This window comes from Chlorocebus sabaeus, chromosome 25 (assembly GCF_047675955.1).
Source record: "Chlorocebus sabaeus isolate Y175 chromosome 25, mChlSab1.0.hap1, whole genome shotgun sequence".
Lineage (NCBI taxonomy): Eukaryota > Metazoa > Chordata > Mammalia > Primates > Cercopithecidae > Chlorocebus > Chlorocebus sabaeus.
In genome coordinates, this window is record NC_132928.1 from 80,402,302 (window position 1) to 80,419,123 (window position 16,822).

The following is a 16,822-nucleotide window of genomic DNA, read 5'->3' on the forward strand; positions in this document are numbered from 1 at the left end:
TTTACATCTGAGGTCACCGTAGGACAGTCCTTCCCCGGCAGAGCCCAGCAAACACTCCTTATTAATTACAAGGCACCGTTACCTCTGACATGAAAGGAATCATTTTTCAAAAAAAAAAAAAAATCAGTGCTCTGGTGAAAAGAGTGTTCCCGCCCTTCTAATCAAACATGGACAGTGCCTCAGAGCTCAGGTGACTGTTCAGGCTCATGCTACCAACAGCCATTTTCACCAGCAGAGGCTACGTATCCTTTCCCAGGTAACAAACTAGGTCTGTAGAAAACTCCAGAGCTTCTTACCATTGCGACCAATCTTCCTTCCCTCCCTGCGGAGTCCAGCAGCCAGGAGCTCTCGCTGATGTGGTGCTTCCCACAGCCTCTGGAGCCTTTGGAGGCAGAGAATGTTTCATGTGGCACCAACGTATCACCACCGATTACATTTCAGTCCCTCAATTGCTGGCCTCAGTGCTTTGGAAATCAGCCAAACTGAGCACGAAGAGAGAAAGGGCTGCAGCTTGCAATTTCAGAATTTCCCCTAGAATGTGCTCTTAAAAACATAGGCCCCTCACTGAGCATTTAAGCAAGCACTGGGGACTGCTATGTTCAATTATGTTTCTCCCTCTTTTCCTTTTAAACTGAGAGGAGTTGTGTTGCTTGTGGAATGAAATGATAGCAAGATCTCAAGCTGACCCAGGGGAGGCAGGCACCGTGCCGGCATCCACACACCTCCAACCTGAGCAGAAACGGCTGCGATTCCAATCAGAGTAAAGGAGAATCCTGCCTAGACAAAGACGAGCGAAGAGGGGCAATGCTGACGAGCACTCCATGGTTACAGCAGCTCGGTCATCGGTGGGTGTTTGCTAAGTCCAGACTAAATCATGTGGCGTAGCGCTGTCAAATCTGAACAGGTGGAAAGAAAAGTTCTTTACTCATCAAGGCAGTGTGAGGTGCACAGCTTTAGCTTGAAGAGTATAATCAAAGTTCTTCAAATGCAGGGAACCCTGTCTTCTCAGATGCTTTAAATCTAGCCTGTGCTGCTCAATTATATTAAACCACGGGGCTCTTTGCTTTTCCTGCGCTTTGGTCACGTTTTATCGTTTAAAAATTTATCTCAGAAGAATTCAATCACACAGCAAGCACACAGCAGCAGCTGAACCTCACCCAAAGCTCAGACCAGGACTCTTTAGAAAAATAGTACACATAAGCAAAAACATCTGTTGATTGCCAAATTATTTACTTGCCTTTCCTTCACCATCTGTAAATTTCAGGAGGGCAGGTACCATGCTTTTTGTTCACATCTGTATCCCCAAGGCAGCACCTATTCCATTGTAGAATATTTACTAGCTGAGTTAATACACTGATTTCCCATTACTGTTGGAAATGTTGGCAAAGTCCCACAAATTGGTAAAATTCCTTTTGCTTGGAGACTGATTTGTTCCAGGCTAAGGGTTGGGTTCCTTTTGTTATGGCTTTTCCTCTTATCAAAAAGGAAAAATTCACATCTCCTTGTATGGTTAGGCCTAGAAAGGGCAGGAATAACTTCCAGCAAAGCTAAATACTTGTTCTAGAGCAAATTCATCCCCAGGAATACGATTCGTGCTGATGGCCAAGGGTTCTGATTTCTTAGAAGAGTCCATGGCATTTATCAGGCTTGATGGCATCAAGGAGTAGCTGTGAATCAACAGTCCCAGAAAAACAAATTTTCACACCCTCTGGGAAAAGGTCTTTCAGGATAGAGAAGCCATTATGGCAAGCAAATTAGGTGCCCACGTGAAAGACATCTGGCCAAGATGTAGCTCAATGCTTGCATTGAGTAGGTTCTAGACACCCCTTTAAGGGGTGAAATGAATTCGGTAAGTGAATACTCTGAAACCCTGGAGTGTTTAACACTTGTCCCGAAGCTGGAATAAGCCAACATTGCCTAACGTGGATTCTCAGTTCATCATCCCATCCTGAGGCCCTTTCTCTAGAAACACTCAGCCACATCGTTTCCACTGTTCCTTGGGCCATGCCCACTTACACTTCCCCTCTCATGGGAAGATGTGGCAACATCTACTGCAATGTGACGAGGAAAAAAAAGCATTGTCTGCCTTTTTCCATTAGCCTTTATCTTTGTGCACCACAGAAATCCCCTACCACAGCATCAATGAAGTGTCTCCCTTTCTTCTATCTGTTCTTCAAGGTGTAGTGTTATTCTTTCTTCCTTCAGGAAGAGTTCCCTGATAGCCTTAACTTACAGCAACTTATCTTCTCTATGACTGTCGCTCAACACTGTCCCAACCATTTAACATTGAATCATACATTGTCTTCAGACACTTCTTGGATGCCATTGGTTATTTTATAGTTTATGTTTAGGTATCTTACCATCTAGCCAGATTGTAAGCATGTTATTCCTGTATCAAATTCTTTCTTTTCTTTTCTGGTTTTTTTTTTCTTTTTTTTTTTTTTCTTTTTGAGAGGAGTGTTGCTTTGTTGCCCAGGTTGGAGTGCAATGGCACGATCTTGGCTCACTGCAACCTCCACCACCCAGGTTCAAGAGATTCTCCTGTCTCTGCCTCCTGAGCAGCTGGGATTATAGGTGTATGCTGCCATGCCCAGCTAATTTTTTGTATTTTGGTAGAGACAGGGCTTCACTGTGTTGCCCAGGCTGGTCTCGAACTCCTGAGCTCAGGTGGTCCACCGGCCTCAGCCTCCCAACGGGCTAGGATTACAGGCTTGAGCCACTGCGTCCAGTCTAAAATTCTTGAATGGCAACCTACTGGCTGTGAGGTAAAACTGAGACTACTCTCCACAGCATTTAAGGTCCTTCATGAAAGACCTCCTTAAAGTTTCCTTTCCCACGATGCTCCTGCTAGTACCTTATGCTTTAGTCACAAAGAACTCCTTGCAGTATCCTCAAATCACCGTGCTCACCAATACTTCCAGGCCTTCGCACATAGGACACTCCATTCCAGGAATGGTTTTTATTGTTGTCCCCATGGGGGCTTGGGCTCAGTCCTCGATGTCTGTGCCATCTCCCTTGATCCTCCCAACAGGACTGAATGGCAAGCTGAAGACGGGAAGTACACGAATCATGGGGGTGCACCATCCTTCTGTTTGTGTCAGGGCCCTGCACAAACCTAAGCAGATGTAGAATCAGTGCTTTTTCTGCAATGAGAAATGCTCATATAGTGTACTGGCATTTTGGACTTTTTTTTTTTTTTTTTTTCAAATAAGTTAACCTAGTAGAAACAACAAGGGACTAGGAGGAAGGATTTCTGAATCACCATCTGCCTGTTGAGTCAACCAGGATTCTATTGATACGAAGAATTGTTTGGCACTTTTATTATCAAAATCGTTACACTTCTCAGCTTGATCTTGTCAGAACCCACTGAATTACAACCACCTCACTGATACCGGGCCTCACAAACCATCAGCAAGGAAGTTAGGAAGTTCTGGAGAGTGAGGAGCAGAAAAAGATTTTGACTTTTCTATAACATAGTAGTTTGTATACCTTCATTAAAAAATGTGGACATCCAGGCTGGGCACGATGACTCACGCCTATAATCCTAGCACTTTGGAAAGGTGAGGTGGGTGGATGGCTTGAGCCCAGGAGTTCCAGACCAGCCTGGACAACATGGTGAAACTCCATCTCTACAAAATACAAAAATCAGCTTGGTGTAATGGCGTGCGTCTGCAGTCCCAGCTACTTGGGAGGCTGAGATGGGCAGATGGCTTGAGCCCGGGAGGTGGAGGTTGCACTGAGCTGAGATTGCGCCACTGCACTCCAGCCTGGGTGACAGAGCCAGATCCTGCCCCCCACCCCTGATGAGGACATTCGGAAAGCCAGTCCTTTCCTCTGCACCCTCTCGGTGCTGTCTTCCCACACACCCCTAACAACTAGAAATCCAGGTACCGCAATGAAAAGTCTGAGACCAAGCAGGCAAAATGCTGAACAGAAAGCTATTCCCACTCTGCTGAACATGGAAAGGTGAAAGGAAAAATTTTAAATCCTTTTACAAATTTCACAATTGTCGGAATGTTTGTGGCCCCCTCCACATTCATATGCTGAAACCTAATCCCCAACTTGATGGTGTTAGGAGGTGGGGTTTTTAGAAGGTGACAAGATCAAGAGGGAGCAGCCTTCGTGAACAGGATTAGTACTCTTATAAAAGATGACCAAGGGAGATGGCTTGCCCTTCCCCCAGGTAAGGACACCCAGAGAAGGCACCATCTCGGAACCAGGAAGCAGGTCCTCCAGGCATCACATCTGCCAGTGACTTGATCTGGGACTTTCCAGCCTCCAGAATCATGAGAAATAAGTTTCTCTGTTTGTAAGCTACCTAGTTTATGGTCATTTTGTTATAGCAGCCTAAATACCCTAATACAAAATGCATGTAAGTAATACCTATTTCATTTAGTGTTTTCTTACGAGCAAATCCATTTTATCTTTTTAATGAAATTTTTATTGTACCTTTAGAAGACCTTTGAAATGTCTCTGAGAAGCCCAACAAGACACCATTACCTCCCTCCACAGAGTATTCATTATTCACCTATTCAGTATTTTCAAATGCTCGTCCTGCATTAATGAAAAGTGTACCTGCCATTCCAGAAAGGTAGTCCCTAGAGATTGGAAGCTCCCTATGACCACTGCAACACCCATTCCCTACTATCACAATTTAGGGCTCCATTTTAGGATAGAATTTAGAGAAAATGAAGAGGCATAGGCTCCTACTTATCCCATAGCTGCAGAATGACACCTGCCCACCCCTCTCTCATAAAAGAACCGAGAAAAGTGTTATGAATGGCTTATCTTTCTTTGTTTCTCCCATCACCAGTTTTAACCCCTAGTCCTATCTTCCCGTACTGCCTATGTACTTTGCCTGGCCATTGGATATGTTTAGCCTCACCCACTCCTCCTCAGCCTCACAGTTGCAGCTAATTCAGGCAGCAGGGCTAGGAGAGCTCAACATGCGCTGGTGATTAGAGAACCTTTGAAAGAGTCACACGGACAAGATGATACTTTCAAATTTAACCTCAGGCCGGCCACAGTGGCTCATGCCTGTAATCCTAGCACTTTGGGAGGCCAAGGTGGGCAGATCACTTGAGGTCAAGAGTTTGAGACCAGCCTGGTAAGCATGATGAGACCCCCGTCTCTACTAAAAGTACAAAAATATTAGCCAGGTGTGGTGGCGGGCGCCTGTAATCCCAGCTACTCGAGAAGCTGAGGCAGGAAAATCGCTTGAACCTGGGAGATAGAGGCTGCAGTGAGCCGAGATCGCGCCATTGCACTCTAGCCTGGGCAACAGCAAAATTCTGTCAAAAAAAAAAAAAAAAAAAGAAAAAGAAAAAGCAAATTTAATCTCAGCCAAACCCACTCAGTCTAAGAATCATAAAGCATGTAGGGATGCCTTTCAGCTTCTAATAATGTTTCAAAGGTTTCTGTTTCAATAGACTTAAATTGATGTTGGCAGAGAAAAAAATTAGGTCAAAGCACCGAGAAAGAGAAACCGTCACTTTCTAAAACCACCCAAGATTGCTAAGCATTTGCATATGTGAAAAGAGACACAGGGGAAAACATATTTCATCAGTAAAATATTTACATTAATTTCCATTAAGGTATCATGAACTATGAAATCATAAAAGAGTTTCTAACACTGAAAAGTGGCTATAATAGAAAGGAAAGTAAGGAGAGCGGGAAAATGTGAGTGCCCTTAAGTAGGGTAGCAGCCATTGTAGATCAGAGTGTGTTCCAGGGTCTAAACTCTCTAACGGAAAGCATGAAGTTTGTTTCCCAGACAATCCTGAATTACAGAGAGAGCTGCCCGGATGCCCTGAATCTTTGCGGATCATCACCGTTTACCCTTTCCGGATCTATCCCTGGGACCAGCTGTTTCTTTCCTTCAGCGGTCAGGAATTAAGTATGTGCCTGTTCTTCTTTTTTACCACCGGAGGGAGCCCGAGCACAATCAGGGTATAGTTCTCCAGCTTTTTCTCCAAGTGGTAACAAAATGACTTTTTAATCACCTGTTAAAAATATGGGCGTAAACACCTCCAAGCAGAAAGGAACGTGATCAATCAAGTATTCCAAATAAGCTTCGGAAGCTGCCCTCCAACTCAAACTGCTCGAGTTTTTCACATACACCTATGTGTGCATAGAGTGTGACTGTTACGTTTAATCTCTTTTACCTATTTTAATGCCAGCATTTGCAAATCATTCGAAAGGTTTTATTCAGATGAAGATAATCCAGATGCACATTCTAAGCATTAAGATACTTGACTTTTTAACTAATGACTTCCATCACATGGAGCTCACTAGATTGATTTATACCTGAATTAAAAGCAACCTGTAATTTATCTTCCAAGTCCCAACTTTTTTTGACATAAAGGACTGCCCCAAGTAAGAAGTCTGCTGAGGCAGATTGCTGAAGAGATTCAGTGACGGTGAAACGAGCAGCTTAACGAAGTGAACTCTCCTTATTAACCTTTGACCAAAGTCTCACCTGTACCCGTTCCTTGTTTCAGGTCTTACACACTTCAAAGTCAGCAGCCAGCTTCAGTTCTAATTTGCCTCCGAAGAATTCAGCGCAAGCCGGTTTAGAAAAGTGATTATCCTTCAATTTGTAGGCAATGAGGTAGGCGCTTACATGGGCTCCCAGAAGCCATCACCCAGATCATAGCACTTGTCCCAGAGGGGAGCTTCTTGACCAAACCAACACAGGAGCTCACTTTATATGGCATTTCTACAAGGCTGTGTACGGTGTCTTAAAGTCAAATGCAGCTACAGCCATGAGGGAGGAGACAGATCTGATCAACAGAAGTGTCCCAAAGATGGTCCTGGAACTGCAGTTATGTAAAGTTCCACTCTGTCCAGGCAGGTGTGCTACACCAGTTGTGGTGTGGGATAGAGCTGGGGTGGGGACAGAAGGGCCAGCTCCCCCCATGCCACTGTGCTCCAAGGCAGAGCCCTAGGAGTCCAGGAATTCTAAATTTGAACCTGTCCTTCCAGGACATTACAAAGAAATACTTCACAGGTAGGAGGATGGGAACATATTTTATTTAAGAGAGTGTCAGCTTGATTTATAAGCTTCATATATTTAGGTACATGGAATTGTCTTCTGACCCCAACCAGGATTGGAGAGGATCTGTTCCCTTCCCTCTTTACTCTGCCTTGCGGTCAAAGTAATGCATCAGTTTGGTTCCATTCAGTGACTCTGGGCTGGGTTTCTGAGGGAATGAGAATGGTACAGAGACCTTCAGATAAGGCTTGCTAGCCACTGGCTACAGGTGACTATTTACTTTTAAGTTTTAACTAATTCAGATTATATAAAATTTAAGATCCAGTTCCTTAGTCACACTAGCCACATCTCAAAGGCTCAAGAGTCCCATGTGGCTGGTGGCGACTGGACTGAAAGGCACACATTTGGAACATGTCCATCACTGCACAAGTTTCTACTGGACAATGCTACCCTAAAGAACTCTAAAAAGAAAACAATATCTATTTAGATTTAAAGTGGGGAAGAGTGAAACATCTGCAGGCTCAGATGCAAGCGAGTTTGCATATTCAGAATTACTGTGTGAACTATTCATGATTGGTATTAGGCATTATAAATGGTACCATGTGTTTGCTGGTGATCTGTACTAGAGACTGCAAACTGGCCACCTGCGGGATGAATATTTTATTTGGCTTCTGCTGCATTGCGAACATGGTAGAATTAGCTCCCAACATTAAAAAAATAAGTGGGGGGAACTTCATTAAAATCTAGTTTTCTTATTTCTTTTGAAACATCAGAAGATCTGACCCCTGTGGGTTTGCATTTCCACACTGGAACACAGACCTGGAGTCCAGAAGCTGCTATCCCTTCAGGAGTGAGTGCTCTTCAGGTTACCAAAATCTCTGCCCCTCACTGCGTCCACAACGCGGTTTCCTAATTCCTTCCATATGCGCAGTTGAATGGGGAAACAAGGAAGTCTCTGGCTTTGCAGAAAGGAAAATCTCTATGATAAAACACCACAAAAGCTGCCGAGATAAAACACCACAAAAGCTGCCGAGAACACTCTCACTTACTCTGTTTCTCTAAATAAATTCCACCATCCACGTACCCACATGGTACTCTTTGATCTACAGAAATAGGACTAGTGAATTACAAAATCAGTAATTACTAAATTACAAAATCAGAAGAATCAAACTTCATAATTTCTTATAATTCCACACTCAACACTCGAGGCTTTCAAACTTGACTTGAGAATGAGAGGAGGAAGGCAGAAGATAATAAAAGCATCATACTCCTCTATCTACTGCCTTCTGGTCCTCCCTATGCAAACATATAAACAACACAAACATACACACACACACACACACACACACACACACACACATCCTCAAGTGTAATGGGGCTGTGAAAAGGTCCAGTTATGTATAAGAATGAGCACACTTTTGAATAAGATTTTCAGTAATATTGCCAACATATCCCAATCATGCACAAGTCTCTTCATTTAAAAATCTGGTCTTATGTCCATGAATTATACTCATTTAAATTTAAGCTCCATTTAAAAAAAGCAGAGGCCAGGCACGGTGGCTCATGCTTGTAATCCCAGAACTTTGTGAGGCCAAGGTGGGTGGATCACCTGAGGTCAGGAGTTCCAGACCAGCCTGGGCAAGGTGGTGAAACCCCATCTCTACTAAAAATACAAAAATTAGCCAGACATGGTGGCATGCACCTGTAGTCCCAGGTACTCAAGAGGCTGAGGCAAGAGAATCACTTGAACCCTGGAGGCAGAGGTTGCAGTGAGCCAAAATCACGCTGGCACACTTCAGCCTGGGTGACAGAGGGAGACTCTGTCTCAAGAAAGGGCAGGGACTTTATCTGTCCTGTTCAATATCAGCACATAGCAGGTACTCAGTTCTCAATAAATAGCTTATTGAATAGAATAGAACCCTGATAGGGAATATCCCATTTTCTTAGAAATTCTGAGTCTCTGCCATATCCCCCTTGATCTCAACCTGGCATAATGATATATTATATTAATTGATTCAACACACAGATGAAGGCCTTTTATGTGCTGGGACTCTGTTGGAGGTGTATTATAGTATGCCGTAGTTGGTTCTCTAAGTCACAGGTCATATGTTCAGGAAGGGATTGTGATTGTGTTAATAATTTGATTTCAAATAACACATTGCCTTTTATTTTTAAAAAGTCATGCAGACAATAAATAATTTGTCCATTAATATCTATTCCTCAACCTATCGTACTCCTCTTTGTTCTAATGGAAAATTAATAGAATGATTTGTTTTCCTTCGGGTGTATACCCACTAATGGGATTGCTGGGTCAAATGGTAGCTCTATTTTAAGTTCTTTGAGAAATCTCCAGGCTGCTTTCCACAGTGGCTGAACTAATTTACATTCCAACCAATAGTGTATAAGCATTCCCTTTCTCCCCAGCCTTGCCAGCATCTGTTGTTTTTTGACTTTTTAGTAATAGTCATTCTGACTGGTGTCAGATGGTATCTCGTTGTGGTTTTGATTTGCATTTCTCTGATGACTAGAGATGCTAAGCATTTTTCCATGTTTGTCTTTTGAGAAGTGTCTGTTCATGTCCCTTGCCCATTTTTAGTGGGTTTACTTGTTTTTTGCTTGTTGATTTAAGTTCTCTACAGATTCTGGATATTGGGCCTTTGTTAAATGCATAGTTTACAAATATCTTTTCCTATCTGTAGGTTGTATGTTTGCTCTGTTGACAGTTTCTTTTACTGTGCAGAAATTCTTTCATTTAATTAGGTCGCAGTGTCTATTTTTGTTTTTGCTGCAATTGCTTTTGGGCTTTGCCAAAAATTATTTGCCAAGACTAATGCATGTGTTGACCAAAAAGACACATGCGCTCATATGTTCATCACAGCACTATTCACAATAGCAAAGACATGAAATCAACTAAATGCCCATCAGTGGTAGACTGGATACAGAAAATGTGGTACATATACACCATGGAATACTATGCAACCATAAAAAGGAACGAATTCATGTTCTTTGCAGGGACATGGATGCAGTTAGAGGCCATAATCCTAGATGAATTAACACAGGAACAGAAAACCACTTATAAGTGGGAGCTAAACACTGAGCACACCTGAACATAAAACATGGGAACAAAAGCCACTGGAGACTACTAGAGCCGGGAGGGACGAATGGGCGTGGGTTGAAAAACTACTTATGCTCACCACCTGGGTGACGGGATCCACACTCCAAACCTCAGCATCCCATGTAAAAAATCTGCACATGGACCCCCCCGTATCTAAACTAAAAGCTGAAATTAAACAACAACAACAACAACAAAAGACAAAAGGAAGAAAACTGACTCTCCCCAGAGCCACTGCCTGGACTGTAACCCTCTCTAGGGGAGGTTGTGTTTTCTCCCTTAGACCTTGTGCCACCAGATGAGGTCTGCATAGATATCCTCACTGCTCCTCACTGCCACTTTGAGACCATTCATTCTCCCTTTCTTCTCCCAAAAGAAGCTCCTGCTGTCATCAGACTAGATCATCCAATACTCCTCAGTGGCACCATTATCCATTGATTCCTGGGTCAATTCCTTTTTTCTCACTGTCACTGTCTCCAACATTACTTGTGCCTTAATTCTAAAAATGTCACCGTATATGTAGATGATCTTTCCAACACACTGGTGCTTCATTTCCTTGAACCATCGCTTTCAATACCCTTCTCCTCCATGCTGCCTCCACTACTCGCTTCCGTGTCATTATCATTAGCTGCAAACGCTCCGTATGTCAATCTCATGCCTCCCACTCTTCCCACAAGCTCGTATCTTTTCCTTGCACTCTCTGTGGTACTGTGACTTCAACCATTTTTTGGCCCCATTAGGATTGGCAATCCATTGATCACAGTGTCATGTCACTACAGCACATGATATTGTCTCTTTCCTCTTTATCCAGCTTAAAGTTAAACCCAGTCAGTAGAGACACTCGCTTGTCCATGGTCTCTATGCCCATCCCCTTCTCCTGCTTTGTTGCACTTGCTTGTTGTCCAACCTTCAATACCTCCAACTCTGTACTCCTGAATTGGTGCAGCCCGGCAAGGCTAGGGAAAAACAAACTCCAAATTCATGCTGCATCACAAGCAGACTCCTAATGTTCCCAAGCAATCAGGCTTCGTATCTCTACTCCATTCAGTCATCCAGTCTCCCAAAGGGTTATTTCACACTCCTTGACCTCTCCCCAAACTTCTGACGCCTTCTCTCTCATTCTTACTCCCAGCTTAAGGTCTTCCTCTTACTTCACATCCACAGACCACACTGCCTTCTCTTCCCACTTTCCAGCATCAGAGTAAGTATCTAGAACCTGCTTTCCCATCTATGACCAAGAATGAACTGGCCACACTCCCACCTCAAGGCAGTTCCTCTACTTGTATGTGTATCCCATCCTCATGTCCACTCAGGACATCTCTTTGGCAATTACACCCTCTTCTATGAAAAAAAAAATCAATTTTCTTACTCTATGCTGGATCATGCTCATTAGCATATAGAATACTATTATTTTTCCCATATTGGAAAAAAAAAAAAAAAAAAGGAAATAAAAAAGGCCTTCCATTCTTCCCAAGTTCTCCACCAGCCATTGTCCCATTTCTTCCCTTCCCTGCATGGCGATATCTGGAAAGCATTATCATTCACTTAGACCGAGTACCTCCATTCGCCACCTCTCCACTGACGTTGCTCACATTAAGGTTGCCCATGGCCTCCACACTGCCAAGTCCAAACCCCAATTCTCAGTTTTTATCATACTTCATCTTTTGGCACATTTCACATAGTCACTCATTCCTCCTCCTTGACACACTTTTCTCACTTGCCCTTTCAGTACATCAAACTCTCTTGTTTTCTGTCCACTTCACATGTCCCTTCTTTTTGACCCAACCTCTTAATTTTGGAGTACCTTTGAGCCCTTTATGTTACCTTAGTTCCATGGATTTCAATGGCAACTAAGTGCCAGTGGCTCCCATATTATATTTCAGCCCAAATCTGTTCATCTTTTCAATGTCTACTCAACAGTGCTACCTGTATGTTTAGGAGGCATCTCACCCTGCCCAAACTCAACGCTGATCATCCTATTCTTCCCTATTTACTGCCTAGCTTTCCTTACCTCAGTTATGGCAATTCTATTTTTGTAGCCAAAAGCTTTGCAATCAAACTCACAAGGGTAGCTCTAATAAAAATTTAAAAGCATAATGGAAAATAACAAAACTTGGTGAGGAAACCCTCGTTCTGTCATTCTGGTGAGACCGTAAAATAGTACAGCCACTGTGGAAACAATTTGGCAGGTCTTCAAAAGGTTAAACACAGAAATACCAAGTGATCCAGCAATTCCAATTCTAGGTATATACCCCAAAGAATTGAAAACAAGGATTGAAACAAACATACATTTTCATCACCATACCATCACCATGGTCAACAGTGGAAACAGCCCAAATGTCCATCGATGAATGAATAGAGAAGCACAAGGTGGTGTCTACCCACATAGTGAAATGGCACTCCACCGTAAAGACGAGTGAAGTGCTGACACATGCTACAATATGGTAGACTTGGAAGACATTATGCTAAGTGAAAGAAACCAGACACAAAAGGTCACATCTTGTGTGATTCCCTTTACATGCAATACCTGGAATACGTAAATCCACAGAAGTAGAAATTATATTTGTGATTGTTTCCAGCTTCATCCATGTCCCTACAAAGGACATGAACTCATCCATTTTTAGGGCTGCATAGTGTTCCCAATCATTCTCAGCAAACTATCGCAAGGACAGAAAACCAAACACCGCATGTTCTCACTCACAGGTGGGAACTGAACAATGAGATCACTTGGACACAGGAAGGGGAACATCACACACTGGGGCCTATCGTGGGGTAGGGGGAGTGGGGAGGGATAGCATCAGGAGATATACCTAATGTAAATGACGAGTTACTGGGTGCAGCACACCAACATGGCACATGTATACATATGTAACAAACCTGCATGTTTTGCACATGTACCCTAGAACTTAAAGTATAATAATAATAAAAAAAAGAAATAAATTATATTTGTGGTTGCCAGAGGTTTGGAAAAGGAAAAAATGGCAGGTGACTCTTTCCGGGTATGAGGCTTCCTTATGTTTTTTTGTTCTAAGACAAAAATGTTTTAGAACTAAATAGAAGTGATCACCACACATCATCGTGAACATACCAAATGCCACGGAATTGTACATTGAAACGGCTCATTTTAGGTTATGTGAACTTCACCTCAATTAAGAAAATGGAATCTTCCTTGACTTTTTTCTTTCACTGACAGTCCAAATTTACTCTCTCAGGAAATCACTCGGACCCTACATTCAAAATACATAAATAAATCCAGAAGCAGAACCTTTCTCACTGCACCCTATTACCATCTGATCCAGCCCAACATGACCTTTCTTTTGGATTATTACATAGACTCCTAATTGGTCTCCGTTATTATACTCTTATCACCCTATAATCTATAATAGATCCTCAAACACAATGTGCAATCAGATCATGTCACTTGTCTACTTGAAACCCTGCAATGGCTTCCCATTTGTTTCAGGGCAAGAGCTAAAGTTTTAACAATGGCCCAGGAGGCTCTGCATGATCTTGTTTCCTGGGCCCTGCCACTAATCTCTCCCCTCTTCCATTTATTCTGCTTTTATTCTCACACTTGTTCCGTCCAGTGCAGCCACACTGGCCTCTCTGCTGTTCTTCACAAATGTCAGGCACGGCCTGTCACGGTGGCTCATGCCTGTAATCCCAGCACTTTGGGAGGCTGAAGCGGGTGGATCACGAGGTCAGGAGATCAAGGCCAGCCTGGCTAAGATGGTGAAACCCCGTCTCTACTAAAAATAAAAAATAAAAAAAAATTGCCATGTGTGGTGGTAGGCAACTGTAATATCAGTTACTTGGGAAGCTGAGGCAGAGAACTGCTTAAATCCAGGAGGCGGAGGTTGCAGTGAGCCAAGATTGCGCCACTGCACTCCAGCCTGGGCAACAGAGCGAGACTCCAACTCAAAAAAAAAAAAAAAAAAAAAGAAAAGAAAAGAAAAGAAAAGAAAAAAAATGGAACTCATAGAAATAGAATAGAGTTGTGGTTACCAGGGGCTGGGTGGGGAGGGTTGGGAAATAGGAAGATGTAGTTCAAAGACTACCAAGTTTCAGTTAGGAGGAATAAGTTTTAAAGATCTATTGCACAGCATAGTGACTGTAGTTAACAATAATGTATTTCAAAATTGTGAGAATAATCAATTTTAAATGTCCTCACCATAAAAAAGATAAGTATGTGAAGTGACAGGTATGTTAAGTAGCTTAATTTAATGATCCCACAATATAAATACATGTCAAAATATCACATTGTAACAATTCTCACTTGCTAATTATAATAAAATGTAATAAATACATAAATTATTTTTACTAGAAGAAACTTTCTTTGCAATGTTTTGTTTATTTTTAGTTAAAAATGGCAATGTATAGTCAGTGTTACCAAATGTTAGCACTTGTCAATTCTGGATATCTTGCAGGTAGTGGTTACAGTAGTCCATGAACTTTTGTACTGCTTAAATTTCTCAACATTTTAAATACAAGCAAGAAAAAAAAAGCTTTATGGTTTTTATAGCAAAGACTTCCTTGGCTCTTCCAAAAAGAATAAAAGTAGTCTTCTTAGAATTCCTATAGCAATCTCATTTCCTGACCAAACATAGCAATTTGACAATTACCTCATCCCATCCCTTATCACTAAAGAATGGAACTAGCAGAGTTATGAATACAGAAATATGATCTTCTCCATTAACTTGACCTCTCAGCACTGTGCAATGATGGGAAAATTCAAATTACAACAGAACTGGCGTTCCTAAGACACAATCACTGAAGTTACCATGAGGGCCCACCAGGTGGTGTGTGTGCATGGGAGTCGTTACTACTGAACGAGGGTTCCCAAGCATCCCTGAGAAGCACCCTCCCCAAATGGCCTTTGTTAGAGTTTATCAGCTGTTTCAGTCTATCTGTGACTTAGGTACTCATGCGTGAGTTCAGAGCTCTGAAGAAAGCCCCTTTCACTGTGCCCCCAGTAGAACCGCCCCCCACACCAAGGCAATATCTCTATGTCACAGAGCCCTACAATCTCTTGGCAGAATTAAAATCGTATTTATTTTGGAAAATAAAACTGTGTGTACACTCATTTCCTTCTCAAACATTTCACAGCAAAACAAAAGTTGGAGTGCCAAGAGTTATAAAATTAGAGAGGAAATGAAAATCTGTTATTTTCATAACAAGGTCTTTTAACAGAGCCAAAGTATTTTGAGTTCCAAAACAACTCACGTCCCCAAATGGTAGTTTTCATAGTGATTTATTGATTTTAAGCCTTTTTGATGGGCTCTAACCTAATTTTGAACAGAGTCATTTTTAAGTTATGCTGGAAGCTACTGGATAATCTTTCCAATATGATGGTTAGATCAACACCTAATATACAAACTGTATGTAATAGCCTCATAATATGCCAGCCAGATAGGTAAATTATCCTTATTTTTTTTTCATTGCAAAAGTGAGATGAGCTTGTAGCAAATAAATTCAAGTAATTTGGGGGCACAATAAAATAGAATAGCCTTTCCTTACCTTTCACTGCCATTTCACTCCTCAAATTAATTAAATAACTTACTCTTAAATTACTATGGACAGATTTGTGCCTATATTTGCAAACCTTTACAAACGTTATTTTAATTTTTATTATGCTAAATGAGATTTTACCATACACATTGTTCTGAAAGATTCTACTTTTTACTTAACAGTGTTTATGATGGACTATTCTGGGTCAATATCAGCATATGTAAACATATACATACATACATATATATACACACACACACACATACACTTTTTCCCACCAATTCCTGTGATGACAATGGTATTTCACAAAATAATAATAACAATAACAACCACAGCAAACACTTCCATAATACTTACTACGCATCAGGTTCCACATGGTTTACACATTTTAACTCAACCATGACTCACAACAACCTTATAAGATAGGTACTATTTCTTATCCCCTTTACTGATGGAAAAACTGAGACATGAGAAGAAAAATAACTTCCTCAAGAGCTTACAGCTAGTGAGAGGTGAAGCCGTGATTCAGACTCAGGCAGTCTGGTTCCAAAGTCCGCCATCTTAACTGCCACACTAGACTGATTAGCTGTGAACTGCTTAAGAGTCCTGGAAATGGACATCTGGATTGCCTCTTTGTTTACTATTTTAAACAACGCCACAATAAATATCCTAAAAATAGATGCGTCAGTGTATCTTGAAAGTGCATTTCTAGAAGTGGGATTGCATGTATAGATGTTTAAAGATTTAGTAGGTATGCGAAATTGATCTCCAGAGAAGCTATACCTACATTCTCCCAAAAGGGGATGCTTTCCTGCCCTTCACTGACCCTCGATGATACCAATCATTTTTCTTTTTTTGATAAGCTGATAGACATAAAACAGAATCGTGATGTTTCTCTAATCTGTATGGCCATAATAATGTGTGAGTTCAGCAATCTTTCAAGCATTTATTGTCCACTTGTATTTATTGGTCTCTGGATTCTGAATTTCACCTGCTCATATTTTGGTCCATTATTCTATTGAGTTGTCTTTTCTCATGCATTTGTAAAAGCTTTGTTTTAGATAGGGTCTTGCTCTGTGGCTCAGGCTGGGGTGCAGTGGTGTGGTCATAACTCACTGTAACCTTGAACTCCTAGACTCAAGTTATCCTCCCTCCTCAGCCTCCTGAGTAGCTGGGACTACAGACACAAGCCACCATGCCCAGCTAAT

General features: G+C 41.9%; 1 protein-coding gene across 2 annotated transcripts in view; it reads right to left on the bottom strand.

The window, feature by feature from the left end:
* PLD5 (phospholipase D family member 5) overlaps positions 1–16,822 on the bottom strand; it is a 422,420-nt gene that overhangs the window by 356,792 nt on the left and 48,806 nt on the right. Inside the window, exon 1 of one of the 2 annotated variants that reach the window (XM_007989953.3) lies at positions 297–984. The exons of the other annotated variant lie outside the window; for it this stretch is intronic. Within the exon in view, the coding sequence (XP_007988144.1) occupies positions 297–299 (3 nt within the window). The 5' untranslated portion in view covers positions 300–984. Of the gene's footprint in view, positions 1–296; positions 985–16,822 lie in introns of those variants that run through there. 2 annotated transcript variants of the gene reach the window in all.